This window comes from Varanus komodoensis, unplaced genomic scaffold (assembly GCF_004798865.1).
Source record: "Varanus komodoensis strain SLA01 unplaced genomic scaffold, ASM479886v1 scaffold3, whole genome shotgun sequence".
NCBI classification, from domain to species: Eukaryota; Metazoa; Chordata; class Lepidosauria; order Squamata; family Varanidae; genus Varanus; species Varanus komodoensis.
Window position 1 is genome coordinate 59,559,430 of NW_025335761.1, and position 14,177 is coordinate 59,573,606.

The 14,177-nt window shown below is 46.6% G+C and overlaps 1 protein-coding gene across 1 annotated transcript; it reads right to left on the minus strand.

The window, feature by feature from the left end:
- Positions 1 to 898: 898 nt before the first annotated feature.
- On the minus strand, positions 899 to 12,073 carry SNAPC1 (small nuclear RNA activating complex polypeptide 1). The gene is made up of 10 exons (XM_044436866.1): positions 11,905 to 12,073; positions 11,404 to 11,563; positions 9,445 to 9,585; positions 7,799 to 7,906; positions 6,518 to 6,676; positions 5,388 to 5,456; positions 4,194 to 4,256; positions 3,128 to 3,272; positions 1,897 to 2,013; positions 899 to 1,357 (listed from the first exon to the last, which is right to left on the minus strand). The coding sequence occupies exons 1-10, from the start codon at positions 12,030 to 12,032 to the stop codon at positions 1,323 to 1,325; spliced, it is 1,125 nt and encodes a 374-aa protein (XP_044292801.1). The 5' UTR covers positions 12,033 to 12,073; the 3' UTR covers positions 899 to 1,322.
- Positions 12,074 to 14,177: the final 2,104 nt, after the last annotated feature.

A 14,177-nucleotide genomic window follows, 5' to 3' on the forward strand; every position in this document is an offset into this window, starting at 1 on the left:
TCTTGGTGGGACAATGCTTAATGTGCTTCCTACCAGTGCTATTTCAGCACTGCCGTATGTCACCCGAGATTCCAATAGCAAGCTGGTATTTTTTTGCCCTTTGTAGACTTCTTGTTAACATTTTGCAGTCTGTGTGTGCATGCAGAGAATTTTTTCATTGCCAGGAGGGGTGTTGAAAATTCAAGTGTGGGAGCAGCTTGCCTTGCAAACTAGATTTTTTTTTTTAAATGGGGAGGTGGTACACTTCTGTGGATATTGCATCCTGGGGTTTAGCATGCTTTTCTCAGGGATTTTTGTTTGCATTGCAGGCTGGGATTTCAATACTAGTATTGGGGGAATTTATTTATTTGATTTATATGCCACTTCCTCCCCCAATGAACTCAAAGTGGCTTACATCCTTTGCCGCCTGTTGCTCTCAGTCTTATTCTCACAACAGTACCCCTGTGAGGTAGGCTGGGCTGAGAGGCTCTGACTGGCCCAAAGCCACCCCTTTGGCTCCAAGGCTGACTGGGGACTAGAACTCAGATCACCCGAGTGCCAGTCCCGCACTTTTAACCACTGGACCACACTGGCTTTCTCTTGGTTGGATTTGCATTGCAAGCTGGATTTGGAAGGCATGCGATGGGACTCGTCCCATCTGTTCTACCAGCCTGCGTGGGCACCAGCAGCAGGTTGCAGTTCCTTTCATCTTAGAAGCAAAGGCTTCTTACCTCCTCTGGCAGGCACTCTGGTCTAGCACAAGTTTGGCTTGTTATAGCTCATTCCCAGCATTTTGTTCAAGAACTTCAAACGCAGATCAAAGTCTTTGTTTCAAAAAGAAGGCTGCTATCACCAACTCTAGTTTTCAAAAGCACAACTGCCACTCTACTAAGCAAAAATGACATGGGCACATACAAAGTTGCAAAAAGAACTATCATTTAATGAATCTATTTTACATAGTGATTTTACAAACCATCAGGACAAAAACAACACATTCTTCCATTTAATTAACATGCTAAAACGAATGCTTTTTTTCAAAAGCCTGTTTTAAATGTGGATGAGCTATTCATGTGACAATAAACGAACAACAGCTTCTCAGCATTTGTAAAGGCAAAGGAGAACGAAATACCTTCCGCAACATATACAACTATGCCGCCTCGCACATATTCTTCTCAATCGTCACTTTGTGGAGCAGTCCTTTGCCCTCACAGCTCATGAGTACAGGCATGTGCAGTTTCCCAGTTTGGCTCTGAGGCACCTGGGCAACCTCTTCCGTTGGCTGGAGACACATTTCTTTTACACAGCGCCACTGCATGCATGGCATTGTCCATTTGAATGAACTCTCAACAAGTCCCTTTCCACTTAGGAAGTACGAAATCTGAAAAAGAAGGATTCAAAAGTAAACATCTTCCAAGAAATCAGCACAAAGCAAGGAACAGAAAACACAGAGAGAGCAAAGGTGGCTTCCTTCGGAAGCTGTTGTGCTTTTTTTAAAATGCACAAACCAGGAATCCATGAACTTAAGAGCAGCTGTGCTGAATCAGGCTGAGGCCTCTGCAGTCCAGTCTGCCATGTCCCTCAAAATCCAAACGGGCATCTGGGAAGTCTACAAGCAGGACCCCTCCTCCTATGTCCTTCACCAACAGGCACACAGGCACGTCACCTGTGACCCTGAAGGCAACGAAAAGCTGTCCTGAGCCGCAGCCACTGAGATTTTTACAATCCGAAAGTGGTGATGGGTGTAACTGAAGAGGAAAACCCATTGTCCAGTGGCAGAACATTCTCTTGAGAGAATTTCCACACGTGATACAAATGCAGAACAGCCCAGATGTCTGCTGGTGGAGAGACATCAGAAACACGGGAAGAGAATGACTCTGCACCCCTCCCGCCACACCTGCCTCATGTGCAAGACAGTACCTTCATCACTAGAACGGTCATTGTCATAATCGTCATCGTCTTCAGCATCACCCTCGGAAATCACAGGCATGCTCAGGGTCGTCTTAACACCTGGGTCCTTTATTGCTTGCAATGTTCCTGCAAAGATGGGAAAACTTTCCGTTTCAGCTCCACACTTGAGTTCGATGATGTCCATGCCAGAAGAGGCTGCTGATAACCTCCCATTCTAAACTGCTAGCAGTCTGCATAACCTGCAGCTGGCCGCTGTTTCTAATACTTCTGGTATTCAGTAAATAGGAAAGGAGCACCTCCTTTCCTTTCCAATGTGTCTCGGACTAACATTTCAGCCTATTTCACAGTGCTTAGCAGAAGGCTTTCTGTACTTTCAGAACTCCTCATGTTCTAGCTCATGCCTTCTGCTTTATGCTTTCCAAATCTTTTCCCCAAATGTAAGACTAAAATAAAAGACTAATATTGGAAGGATGAACAGCTACCAGCAAGAACACACTGGCTGAAGGATTTGATGAAAATTTCGATCTTTGCCAGTAGGCCCAATTTAGAAATGGAGGAATATATGGATATTTGGTGTGACCTTGATTAATTATATGCATAATTGTTTTAATAATGGCAGTATGTTATATAATACATGGGGTATATTAACACATATGGAACTGGTATTATGGATCATTTAAAATCATATTCAAAAATTGTAATGTTCTAATTTATGCTATTCTTTTGTTTCCTGCAATGGTGTGGTTTGGTTCTTCTGTTGCACAATCAAAACTAAATGTTAAAAAAATCAGGATATTTGCCCCAGTGCATTTTACTTAGTATCAGAGCTGGCAGAAACAGAGGTGTGCCGGAAGGCCCACAACTCGCCTTGTGACGCAAGGAGGCCCGCTGAGCCCGACCCTTCGCTCCACCATGACTCCCATACGTCTCTGCCGGTGCACAAGAGAGCTGTTAATGCCAAGTCCGAGTCCCCAGGCCGCCAGAAGCAGAGTAGAGTAAAAGGAGGGCAGCGGTGACCACAAATACAGCAGATTCGCATCCCCGCCCCCCCCATGGCAAGAGGTTGTACAAACCTTTGGTCCACCCCACAACTTGAATGCCGCTCATTCCATGCAGGTCTTGGCAGGAGAACTTCGCACCTGCCCCAGGCAATGCACAGGGAGGCCTGCACACAAGGTACCCGAATTTCAGTGGGCACCTTTCAAGAGTTAGCAAGGAATCCCCTTGTCACAGTAGCTACCTTTGTTTTGTAGAGTCTCTGTCCTTTTGGTTGGCTGTAACATGTTTGTGGCCCGCTTAGCTCTTGGCGATGCAGTTTTCCTGTGATCTGACCCCGTCTCAGAAGGCGCCAGCCTAACTTGGCGATGACGCCTGGACCTGGAAACCTAAAGTGGGGTTTCATACAGGCAAATTAAGCATTGAGCAAAACAAGAGCTGCGTAGAAGGCACAGGTGTTAACAATCCTCCGAAATAGACAGTAATCAAATGAACTACTGGATCTTGGCCACTATTTAGTTTTGCCACCTGTAATGCCAAATTAAGGCAGGAATTAAATCATATAGCACTGGCAGATAAAGAGTTTTAAAGCATCAAATAAATGCAGATTCTATTAGTCACTACTCTGCTTTTGTTTGGGCACAGAATTTTGATGCAGCTTCCAGAGGGAAGGCAGATGTAATTTTAACTATGAAAATGGCATGGAAGGGAGCCGTTATTGCCTAATACGGTGCCTACCTAATTAGCTGCTAATTCCCATGACTTTTAAAGCTTTGAAAGCGATGTCAAAGTTCTGAACACAAGTCCTTCACATCTTGTCTACTTTGCCCTCCCTCACTGAATGAAGGAAGCCAGCTTTTCCCTGTTACATTTTAAATACTTATTTTCAAGTAGCATAGTTTGCTACCCTGACAATAACCTTACACTAACCTAGGTGATTTTTAATAAATATTCTGTATATATTTCATATTATTTTACAATGCGATCATATGACAAAACATTACAGACTTCTGCACATCTGTTGGACTCCAAACTAGCTACAGTAATTTTTTTCTTGGAGGGACAAATGTATGCTTACGAATGTAAGCTAGGAACATAGGGACTTTATTTAATTCCGTGACATGGACCGTCTTGTGTGGATTGCAAATAACAGAAAATATAAATTAACTAACAGACAAGGAAACCAAGCAAGATACTCAAGTATAGGAAAAGGGGCCACTTGTCTTCATACAAAGGGGCGGAGAAGGGCAGTGGCAGCCACGCCTTTCAGTCTCCAATACATAGTTCTGGAGCAGTTTTGACACACTTACTGGAGCGACTGCAGAGTATGACCGGGATTTGATCTCAGTTAATGCTCTGGCTCTTTTGGAACCCTGGAAGAGAAAGGTATTACCAGTGCTTTTAATTCCCAGCTCTTCTTTTAAATTCAAGACTGTTTCAAACGTGTGACGCAAACATTGACAAAAAGCTATCATATCGTGTGATAAAACAAAGCTGTGCATTTTGCATTTCAAGTAGAGCTGCTTGATGTCAACTGTTCCTCTCTGTAAACTGAAAGCCAGGGTGGGGTAGTGGTTAAGAGCGTGGGACTGGAAATCAAGCAACCCGGGTTCTAGTTCTCACTCCGCCATGGAGCCAACCAAGTGACTTTGGGCCACCCACAGACTCTTAGCCCAACCTACTTTGCAGGGGTCTTGTTTATTTATTTATTATTTAAAGTTTTTATATGCCATCCAATACCAGTGTCTCTGGATAGCTTCCAAAATAAAAAACAAAAAACAACATCATACATGCCAACAAACAGCACACTGGACCGACCATTAACGATACAATCAAAGAGAAAACCAATTGTTAAAATGCTGGGAAAATAAAAAAGTTTTCACCTGACACCAAAAAAAGTGATGGCGCCAGGTGAATCTCCCCGGGGAGCATGTTCCAAAGTCAGGGCACCACCACCGAAAAGGCCCTTCTCCAGGTAGCTACCCCCCTGATTTCCTTCAAAGAGGGCTCCTGGAGAAGGGCCTCTGCCTCCGATCTCAGGGGGTGGCTCAGCACATAGGCAAGAGGGCGCTCCTTCAGGTATCCAGGACCCAAGCCATTGCGGGGATAAGCGGGGACAGCAGTGGAATGAAGTAAGCTGCTTTGAGTTCTTGCAAGAAAAAGGCATGATATAAATCTAATAAATAACAAACGGAACTGCTCCATCTTAGCAGCCTGCCCAGGCAGTCCTTCTACTGGGGACAGGGAATCCCAGGCCGGCACTTGTCTGAGCAGTCCAAAGCTGGCGGTTGCTCCAGCCCAGACAAGCAGCAGTGAGCCCAAGGACAGCGATGCAGGCCCCAAAACTGGTTCCCAGCAATTGTCCTGGGGGTGTTCCTGGGAAAAGGAGTCATTTCTCCCCAGCTCACTTGCTACACTTTCACTTTTCCTACAGAGTTAAACTGAGGAGATGGAACAGCAAGAGAAGCCAACAAGGCCCTGCAGGAAAATCCGGATTCACTTACTTCTGACTCCTGCGAGAAAGCTTTCCTTTCATTCGTCGCTTCTTCATCCAGAGTGGCCAAGGCGGGCTCCTGGAAGAGGACACATTTCACTGTGAACCAAGGCCTGTGTGCCAGGGGAACACTCAGATCACGACATGAGGAGATGCTGCCCAGGGGGGTCTGGATGAGGTCGCACAGAATGCACATGGGGCTGGTACAGGCTGCTTGAGGAACTGGCTCCCGCCCAATTATTGATCAGTAATTTCTGTCTGCCCAAGTGCATCTCTTCGGGTTTGCCTTTCTGTGGGTCAGGCAGGTGGACCGAGGAGAGATGCCTCTGCCTCCGATTCAGGCCATTCTGCTGAGTTATGCTCCCTCTCTCACGTCCAGACGTCATCAATATTTTGGAGGAGTCATCCAAGGGAGTCAACTCCTCCGGTTACCTCAATTCAGAGTCACCTTTAAGCAGGGCTACGAGGAATGGGGCTGAAGATGGTGTCCGTGTGAAATTAGTTAATACTATACTGCTTAAAGCAGCACAGGGATGGGCCAGATACTGGATTCGTTCAAGTATCCCTGGATCCCATAAAGTTACGAGGGAAGCCATACATGACCTCAGCATCTTAAAGTATTCCAACCCAGTTGTGTATTCTGAACAGAGTCCCCCTTGCCTGCAACTTCCCCTGTGCTCGTTTCATTTGATCCTTCAGGAACTGGTCCTTCAGCTCCTACTACTTAATGTTTATATATGCTATGGATCGCAACAGATCTCCAGAAGAGAATCCATGTCTTTGGCTGGTCACGCGTGCGCCAGGACTGAAAATTAAGGGTGCACAAAGCAACATTTTCACTGAGGGCCCCTACTGGGGAACTCTTAATCTGAAAACTTACCAACTTTCAAAAGAATAGCAAACCCATCTATTTGCTATCTGAAAACGTATTGGGCTTTTAGTTGTCATGGTGGAGCTACAGCTGAAAGTAGCACTTACTTTTTGCCCAAGAAATACAGCTTCATGGTATGGCAGTTTAAAGAGAGAACTCCTATTTAAACGGCGAACTATGTAGCTGGCCAGATGTCGAAGTAGCAGAGGCCCTGCGAGTCACCTATGCAGCATCAGTCAACACACAGAGCAAAGACTGAGAGGACCTACCATCTTATTCTTTTGCCAACGCTGATATTCTGAAATTATATCCTTGAAATTGGCTATGAAGTCATCTTTTATCAGATCAATAGCCTTATCTGGATGGCTTTGATCCACAGAGATCAGACACTTCATTTTTTGATAATGGTCATGAACGTTCTTCGCTTCCTTGAAGTGGAAAAATACATGTGTGACATAACAATTTTTGTAGCTGTGCAAGAAAAGCTTAGACCACTTTTCTAGTTCTTGATACTGAACTTCACTTAATAACTGCATCAGTAAGAACCAGGATTCTAGTCACATTTTAAGACTCGTCACTGAAGACATCCTTTTCTGTGCTTTATGCAAAATTTAAAAAACATTAGTCAGCAAGGACACCTAAAAAAGGCCAGGCTCTTGCACAAAATATAGTACACCTAATAAGAAAGTCTTCAGTTTGCTTGATTTCCCGCTTTAACTTCCAACCCCATTGACGCTCAACAAGTAGAACTGTTTGGTGTAAAGCTTCACGCTTGTTCGCAACTGGTCTTGTGATTGGTACATCGGGATATTCTGCAACCATGAAAGTGTATGACCAACACAGCCACATAAGGTCACTTTTTATCATGCATCTACCCTGTAACACTTGCAGTCATATTCAACTAACTTAACCTTAGTTTAGGACCTGGATACCCAAAGGACCACTCAGCCACTGGGATCTGGGCAGGAGGCGCTTCTAAAGGAGCCATCCCTCAAAGAGGTGAGAGAGAGGGATGGCAAACAGAGGAAAGACCTTCACAGTGACTGTCCCCCACCTGTGGAATCAGCACCCCAGAAAAATTCACCTGGCACTAATTCTCTTTCAGGCACCAGGCAAAAGCATTTCTCTTTTCTAGCCATTTTAACAATAAATTTTAATAATTTTTTTACAACTGATTTTAATGTTTGTAATAATGTATCATTTTATGGTTGTTCCCCCAGGGAGAAGATATAATGGCCTATTTATTTATTGCTTTTTTGATGACAGTTCTTTTTGTAAATGGAATTGATTGTTTTTATTAGTTTTATTGTTTTAATGTGGGTGTAAGAGAGTCCTCTTGGAGTAGGGGGCAGCATACAAATGTCTAAATAAATAAATAATCTAAATAAAGGCTCAGAGAAGTAAAACAAAAGGTCCAAGTCTGTCTTCATCCCACAAAAACGATTCATAAAGAAAGTGGGCTGAAAGGTTCAAAAGACACATAGGACATCTGCAAAATGAAAGCAAAACTTAACAGTAAATTCTAAGTTTGCTGCAACTGCAACAGTCACCTCTAAGAAGTCATCTGGGTTCAGCATGGCAACTCGGTCAGTTGGATCCCTGAATTCAGTCTTCATCTCAGTCCTCTCATGCATTTTCTTTTTTGTCCTAAAGGAAAGCTAGAGAGAGAGAACCACGTAAATCAAAATGAAAGGAAAAGCTTGGTGTTCAAATTTACCAATTTAAATGAAACGTCACTGTAGTTCCAAACATTCTTGCTTCATAAACACCATGTACCTACAGTATGCGCTTGCTTCTCCTTTAGTCCCAGTAAAGGACACATTTCCATGGCAAAGAAAATAGCATCAGAAAGTGATCTGTCCAGAATATTCACCATAAGTTTTACTGGCACCTAGCAAAAGCTAAAAATATCCAAGGCTTGTTTTCAGTTACACATGCAATAATCAGGCAATGCTTGAAAACTCAGTTTCATTAATATGGTCTATTTCGCTTTGAACATTTCTGAAGTCAGAAAGTGAAAAGATAGAGCTCCGCATCCATCCACTTTTTCATCTTCTTAAATGGAGAATCAAGACCTAACAGTTCTTACTCCAAAACAGGAATGACTGTTAGCAGCCAGCTGCAGCCGCTTACAAGTTCTCCAAAAAGGAGCGGAGCAGATCTGAAGCTGGACAGAGAAAATGGATTATCATCAGAGCAGCTCCTGAATTCCCTCCCAATGAAATACGTGGCCCAAAGAGTCCGGCTGGCTGCCTCCATCTTGTCTATTTTCAGCATTTATTGGCTAAGGGACTCGCCAGGGCTTACAGGGCTCCAGGGGAATCTCCTGCCTCCTCCCCACACCCCAGGGCAAGGGGCACGGCCTGTGGCAGACCCACAGAGACAGTCTCACCCTCTCCGGGCCGGACTGAGCACCTCCACAAGCCAGAAGAGGCCCATGCGCTGGAGGATGCCTTCACCTGCGTCCCTCCCAGCAACACAGAGCCCAGCTCTGACTTCTCTCAGCAAAGATGTGGCCCCAACGCCACACCTGTTTGAGGCTCTACAGGGGAAGGAAAGGCAGGTATCCCTCTCGTGCCCACCAGGGCTCTCTTGCAAATGCTGCCTTTGGGCAACTCCTCTCCCAGACAGACTCACTTCCGGGGAGTGAGGGAGAGATTTCTCTGGGGATAGAGGGGAGAAGCATTGGCAGAAGGGACAAGTGCCTTGTGCTCTCCTGCTGCCCTTCCCACAAATACCCCCACACCCCATGCATTAACATTACAGGGGAAGCACTGGGGGAGAGGAGAGAGTGTAGCTGTGTCCCTATTTCTCCCAAGGGCTATACAAGCTCTATTAAGATACAAAGCAATGGTGGGGAAGCACCAGCCCCTGCAGGCCCTCCATACAGCCTGCCAGTCACTGTTAACCACCCCACCCCACCCCACCCCACCCCACCGGTCTGCTCCAGCCAGGGCTTCTCCAGCTCAAGGCTACAGAAAGGGCTATTTTCCCATAGCAATGAATGGGAAAGCTGATGCCAGTGGGTGCAGTTTGAGGGAAGGTGTGGGGCTACAGGAGAAAGGGACTGATCCTCCAACATCACCTGGAGCCCATGAGCGCCCCAGGTGGAAATCTGGCCCCCAGGGCTGCAACATTTCCCCATTTGAAAGGTAAAGCAGGGATGGCTTTTCTTAATCCCTGTTTAGCAACTCACAAATTTAGGCATGGCAGTAAAGAAGAATGCTCTGTCCATCCGAAGCTTTCTGAAGATATACGCTGCATCGTAATGCTCTGCCTCCAACAGCTCCTGCTGGAATTTAGCGACTTCAGACCAATCTTTGAGGGCAACCCGAATCTGAAGTGGAAACAGATAGTTTGCGTGTCAATTTCATGTTGAACAGCTATCAACAATGCAGCTGACCAGCTCACATCATTAACTGAAGGAAAGATGCAAAGTATAGCCATAGCATTTAAGTGCCAACAACTATTATCATTATTAATAATTTTTTATTCCTATACTGCCCAATAGCCAAGGCCCTCCGGGCAGTTGACAGCAATTCACAAGCATATGAACAGCAGCAAAAATTGGATATAGTAAGAATAAACCGGCTCTTTGCTTTAATGCTCCAACTGATGTACACTTTATTCTTACACAGGTAGCAAAACTGAGAAACACAGAATTCAGGGATGGTCTGAGACTCCCATGATCAAATGTTCCTCCACAGTAAAAGCTCCCTAATATACCAAACTAGGAAAAAGGTTCTTGCCATCCTGCAGTACGATACACTCAGTTTTCTGTGAGGGGAGACCGTTTAGTAAAGAGAAGCATTTAACCATGTAACAATCTTCTTCTACTGCGGTACAGTATAACCCTGGTGAAAATCAGGATGAAACTCTATTTATGGATTAGGGCACAATTCTGTGGCCTTCCAACACTGCCTGGGGGACCACAGGATAGGTCTGAGCCCCAGGTCCAACCTCTGAAAAACGTTTCACTCATAGCTGATGCAGTACTTTCCGCACTGACTAGGCTGCAAAGTAGGAAGACTGTCTTTGGCGTTGGCAGGGCAGGGAGGAGAACAAGAGAAGAATCCCTGCAGCACCTCAGCCTCTCTTTCTTGCAAGGAGGAAACAGGTAAACAGTCAAAATTGGCTGCCTACACCTTGTGGAGGGCAAGGGGAACCTGTAATCCCCTTGGTCTGAGGGCTGCTGGGCACCCACTCTGGGCAGGACCCTCACAGACGGAGTCACTGCAGAGAAGAGGGAGGAGCAGGTACCTTCTTAAAAGAGCAAGAGCCAAAAGTCCGCTCACACGGAGCTACAGTGGAATGAATGGAGCAGCATTCACATGCTTCTCGTGTGCAATAGAATATATGAGGCTTTGGGGCAACAGAGAGAGAGAGAACAAATGTGAAATCATTTCCTGACACTCATCCACCAAAGCTGGATGAACTATTTCATGTCAGTTCCATCTGTGCTCCTCTTTTTTGGATCCCTGAAAGGAAAGGACCTCTATCAGTAACAACAACCTTTAAAAGCATATTAATTAGATTTATATCTTGCCTTTTTCTTTTTTAACTACTCAAAGTGACTTACATCATTCTCTTCCTCCTGCTTTCAGTTTTAATCCCCACAACAACACCCCTGCAAGGTAGGTGGGGCTGAGGGTCTGTGAGTGGCCCAAAGTCACCCAATCGGCTCCATGGCTGAGCGGGAACTAGAACCCAGATCCCCCGAGTCCCAGTCCTGTGCTCTTAATGACCACACCAGTTTTTCAACTAACAATTTAAACATAAGCATTTAAGAATATTGCATATAGCACTGTTTTGAGTATTCAGCACATTTCATGTACAATTTATTTAGGCCACTATAATTCCCATGTTGTTATTAAACGTCTTGGAAGAAAAATCCTCAAGGCGAAATTAAAAGCATGCAGAATTTAGAACAGCGACAACCACTATCCCACTCACACTAATATGCAACAACCCATATGAAAGGGGGAAGACCAAGACGACCACGGCAGCACGCAAATGCGTGACTTTCTGTCCATGGCTCGCACGTGAACCTATTATTGCTCTTTTGGAAAGACCACCAAGGATGTGGTGCATCCATTACAGCAACAGAAGGGAGGCTTCACACGGCAAGGGCCAAGCACGTTGAAACGCAGCATACCTTTTCCTTGGGCTGACACAGCTGAGTGTTGTACAGGCCGTACAGAAGGTAAAGGGCGCCCACGCGAATCTGGAACGTGTAGGGGGGCAAGAAGTACGGCCACACCAGAGCCAACGCTTCTCTGGTGAACTTGATCTGCTCCAGAGTCCTGATCTTCCCGCTAGACAAAACAAGATCCGCGCAAAGACAGATGCATTGCGAGGCGTGTCGGATTCCACGCAAAAACACATGAAACGGAATCTTCGTCCGTCATGGCAGAAGCGGCGAGCGCAGGCGAGGGAAAGGGGACGGCAGCGCGCGGCTCGCTTTCGCCGCGTGAACCGGGCGCCGCTCGCCGCGAGCGAACGCGGCTCGTGGGCGCAGCCGGGCTCGGACGCCGCACAGGGGAACCCACGCTCTGCCCTGGAGGGCGCGCCCGGCCCGGCCCGGCCCCTGCAACCGCCCCCGCCCGGCCCCGCGACCCGCGCCCCCGCCACCTCCTAAGCGGAGAGGGCCACCCACTAGAAAATGGTGTGGAAGCGCTTCTCTCTCCACACGGAGACGAAATCCTCGTAGCGGACGCTCTCGGCCTCCTGGAACCGGCGGAGCAGCGCCTCGCAGTCCGGCCGCAGGCCCGGCCACCCGCCCATGGTCGGCGGGGACAAGCAGCCGCCACCCACCGCCCGCCGTGGAGCACTCGCCTCCCGGTCGCGCATGCGCGAAGCGCGCCGCCGAGCGGGGCGCCCGGTTAACACGCACGCTGCCAGCGCCGAAGGACGCTGCCAGCCTTTGGAAGCGCCCCCGGGCGCCCTGGGTGGAGCCCTTTTAAGGGTTCGTGCGAAGCGGAGAGAGGCGGAAGGGCCGACCAATTAGAATCAGAGCTTGGCTGCGGGCTCCGCCCATGTTATCTTGAGACACGCTCTGCTTGGTTGGTTTTGGCTTCTTGGAAAATAGTCTTAAAAGAGCGATGTTTTTTCTCCTAGGCGCAGACTGTTCTGCTTCAGTACGCGAGTGTATTCGTGTTTCGGGTGGTCTTGTATGTTTTCGCCATTCCCCTCCAGTCCCAGCATGGCGGGGCGGCTCGAGTGCTGGATCCATCAGCAGATCGGCGTTATAGTCCTCACGTGACCGCGAAGCTCACTGGGTGACTGTGAGCCAGTTACTGATTCTCATCCTATCCCACCTTGCAGGGTTGTAGTGAGGATAAAAGAGGCAGAAAGAGCAGCATGGATGCCCCTCGAGCTCTGTGAAGGAAAGATGGGATATCAAGGTAGCAAAGGTCTTAAAGGTCTGTCTCACTGAATTCAGTGGGGTTTCCTGTCAGGTAAGTGTGGATGCTATTTCAGTCTTGTTATGCACACCTACTTCAGATGGCAAGGAGACACTCCTGGGGGAGGGGGAAGTCTGAGATTGAAACAAAGGAATATTTTGAAGTATTCGTCTCAAAATATCTGGTTGATAATTCCCCCTCTCCCCACACACACGAGATACACAGGAATTCCCTTTTGTGTATGAATGGCATACATATTGGAAATCTCAGGATTTTCTCAATTTGCCAGCCCCGCATTCTCTCCCTACTGATCAGTGTTGAGCGCCATAAATTTCCCTTGGCATAGAACTTGTTTCTTTCTGTTTACAGGGAGGAAAGAAGACTTAAAACAGCTTTGGACAGACCACAACTTTTATCATCCGCAACTAACAGGATTGGGTTGTATTTCTGCTAGCGGCAACTTGTGTGGTCCTACCCAGAGGATGTCATAGTTGGATTTCACAGCATGTTACTAGAACATTTGATATGGTGGAGAAGAGTCCTGGAAAAGACTTCAAAATTTGATAGCTTTACAGGCAGGTAACATTTATGTACAAGTCCTGACAAACCTGGACATGTCAGGTGTCTCAACACCCTGGAAGGGTCCTTTAGCACAGCAGATAAAGAACAAACAACCTGGGAAGTTATAATGCACCATCTAACTCTTGCATGGCTACTTTTACTGCTGAGTGGCACTGAGTATGCATTTGGCATTCCATGAGTGCGTTGTGTACTTATCTGTCGCAAACAAAAAGGTAGGAGAAAAATGATCGGGAACAACAGAGAAGCAATGGTCCACTCTTGTCAGCTTCTGTTCAACTGTCCTGTCAGTTCTACTATCTCCATGCTGCATACTACAAAAAGTGGCATATAAATGCAAACAAGAGTAACACTGGTCTACAAGGAGAAAGTCTCGGAAATGGTAGCTAAATTTTACCAGAATTGGGTCACTAATAAACGGAAAATTAAGTCCTGAGTATTAACAGGATCCAGTTTCCAAGATACAGCTTCAGGTCAAAATTGCATCAAAATAATTCAAAATTGTGAGGGGGATGTGCGATTATGCTGCATAACTTTTCTGCAAAATGTGATATAGTAATGAGAATGGTCATTTAGTTCACTCTGTGAAATTAGATGTGGTTCAGGAGGAGCTAAAGTTTGGGGCAGCTAACATGGATCAGCTGCATCCTGTTCATCGTCTTTATCATCATCAGAGTCAAGAGAGTAGGATTCCGGTGGATCTGGAATTGGCAAGTCCTCACCATGGGGGACAGGGCGCAGTGCAGATGGGGTGTTTGGAGATTCCACGGCCCACTTCCCCTTTCTTGAGGTCCCTTTTGCAACTGGGGGAACCGTGCAAAAACAGCAGTGACTACCAGGATGGGTGGGTTCCCTCCACACCTTTGGGCCTGCGAAAGGCATGGGCTTTTTCTCCTTGTTCAGCCAATGGCGCAGATAAGTAGCACATGTAATGCAGCAATAACGA

Coding starts and splice junctions, on each gene's coding strand:
- SNAPC1 (XM_044436866.1), bottom strand. CDS start 12,032: ATGGGCGGGTGGCCGGGCCTGCGGCCGGACTGCGAGGCGCTGCTCCGC. Junction 7,907..9,444: donor TTACTGCCATGCCTAAATTT/GTGAGTTGCTAA, acceptor CTCTCTCTCTAG/CTTTCCTTTAGGACAAAAAA. Junction 2,014..3,127: donor AGAGACTCTACAAAACAAAG/GTAGCTACTGTG, acceptor CCATCTTTGCAG/GAACATTGCAAGCAATAAAG.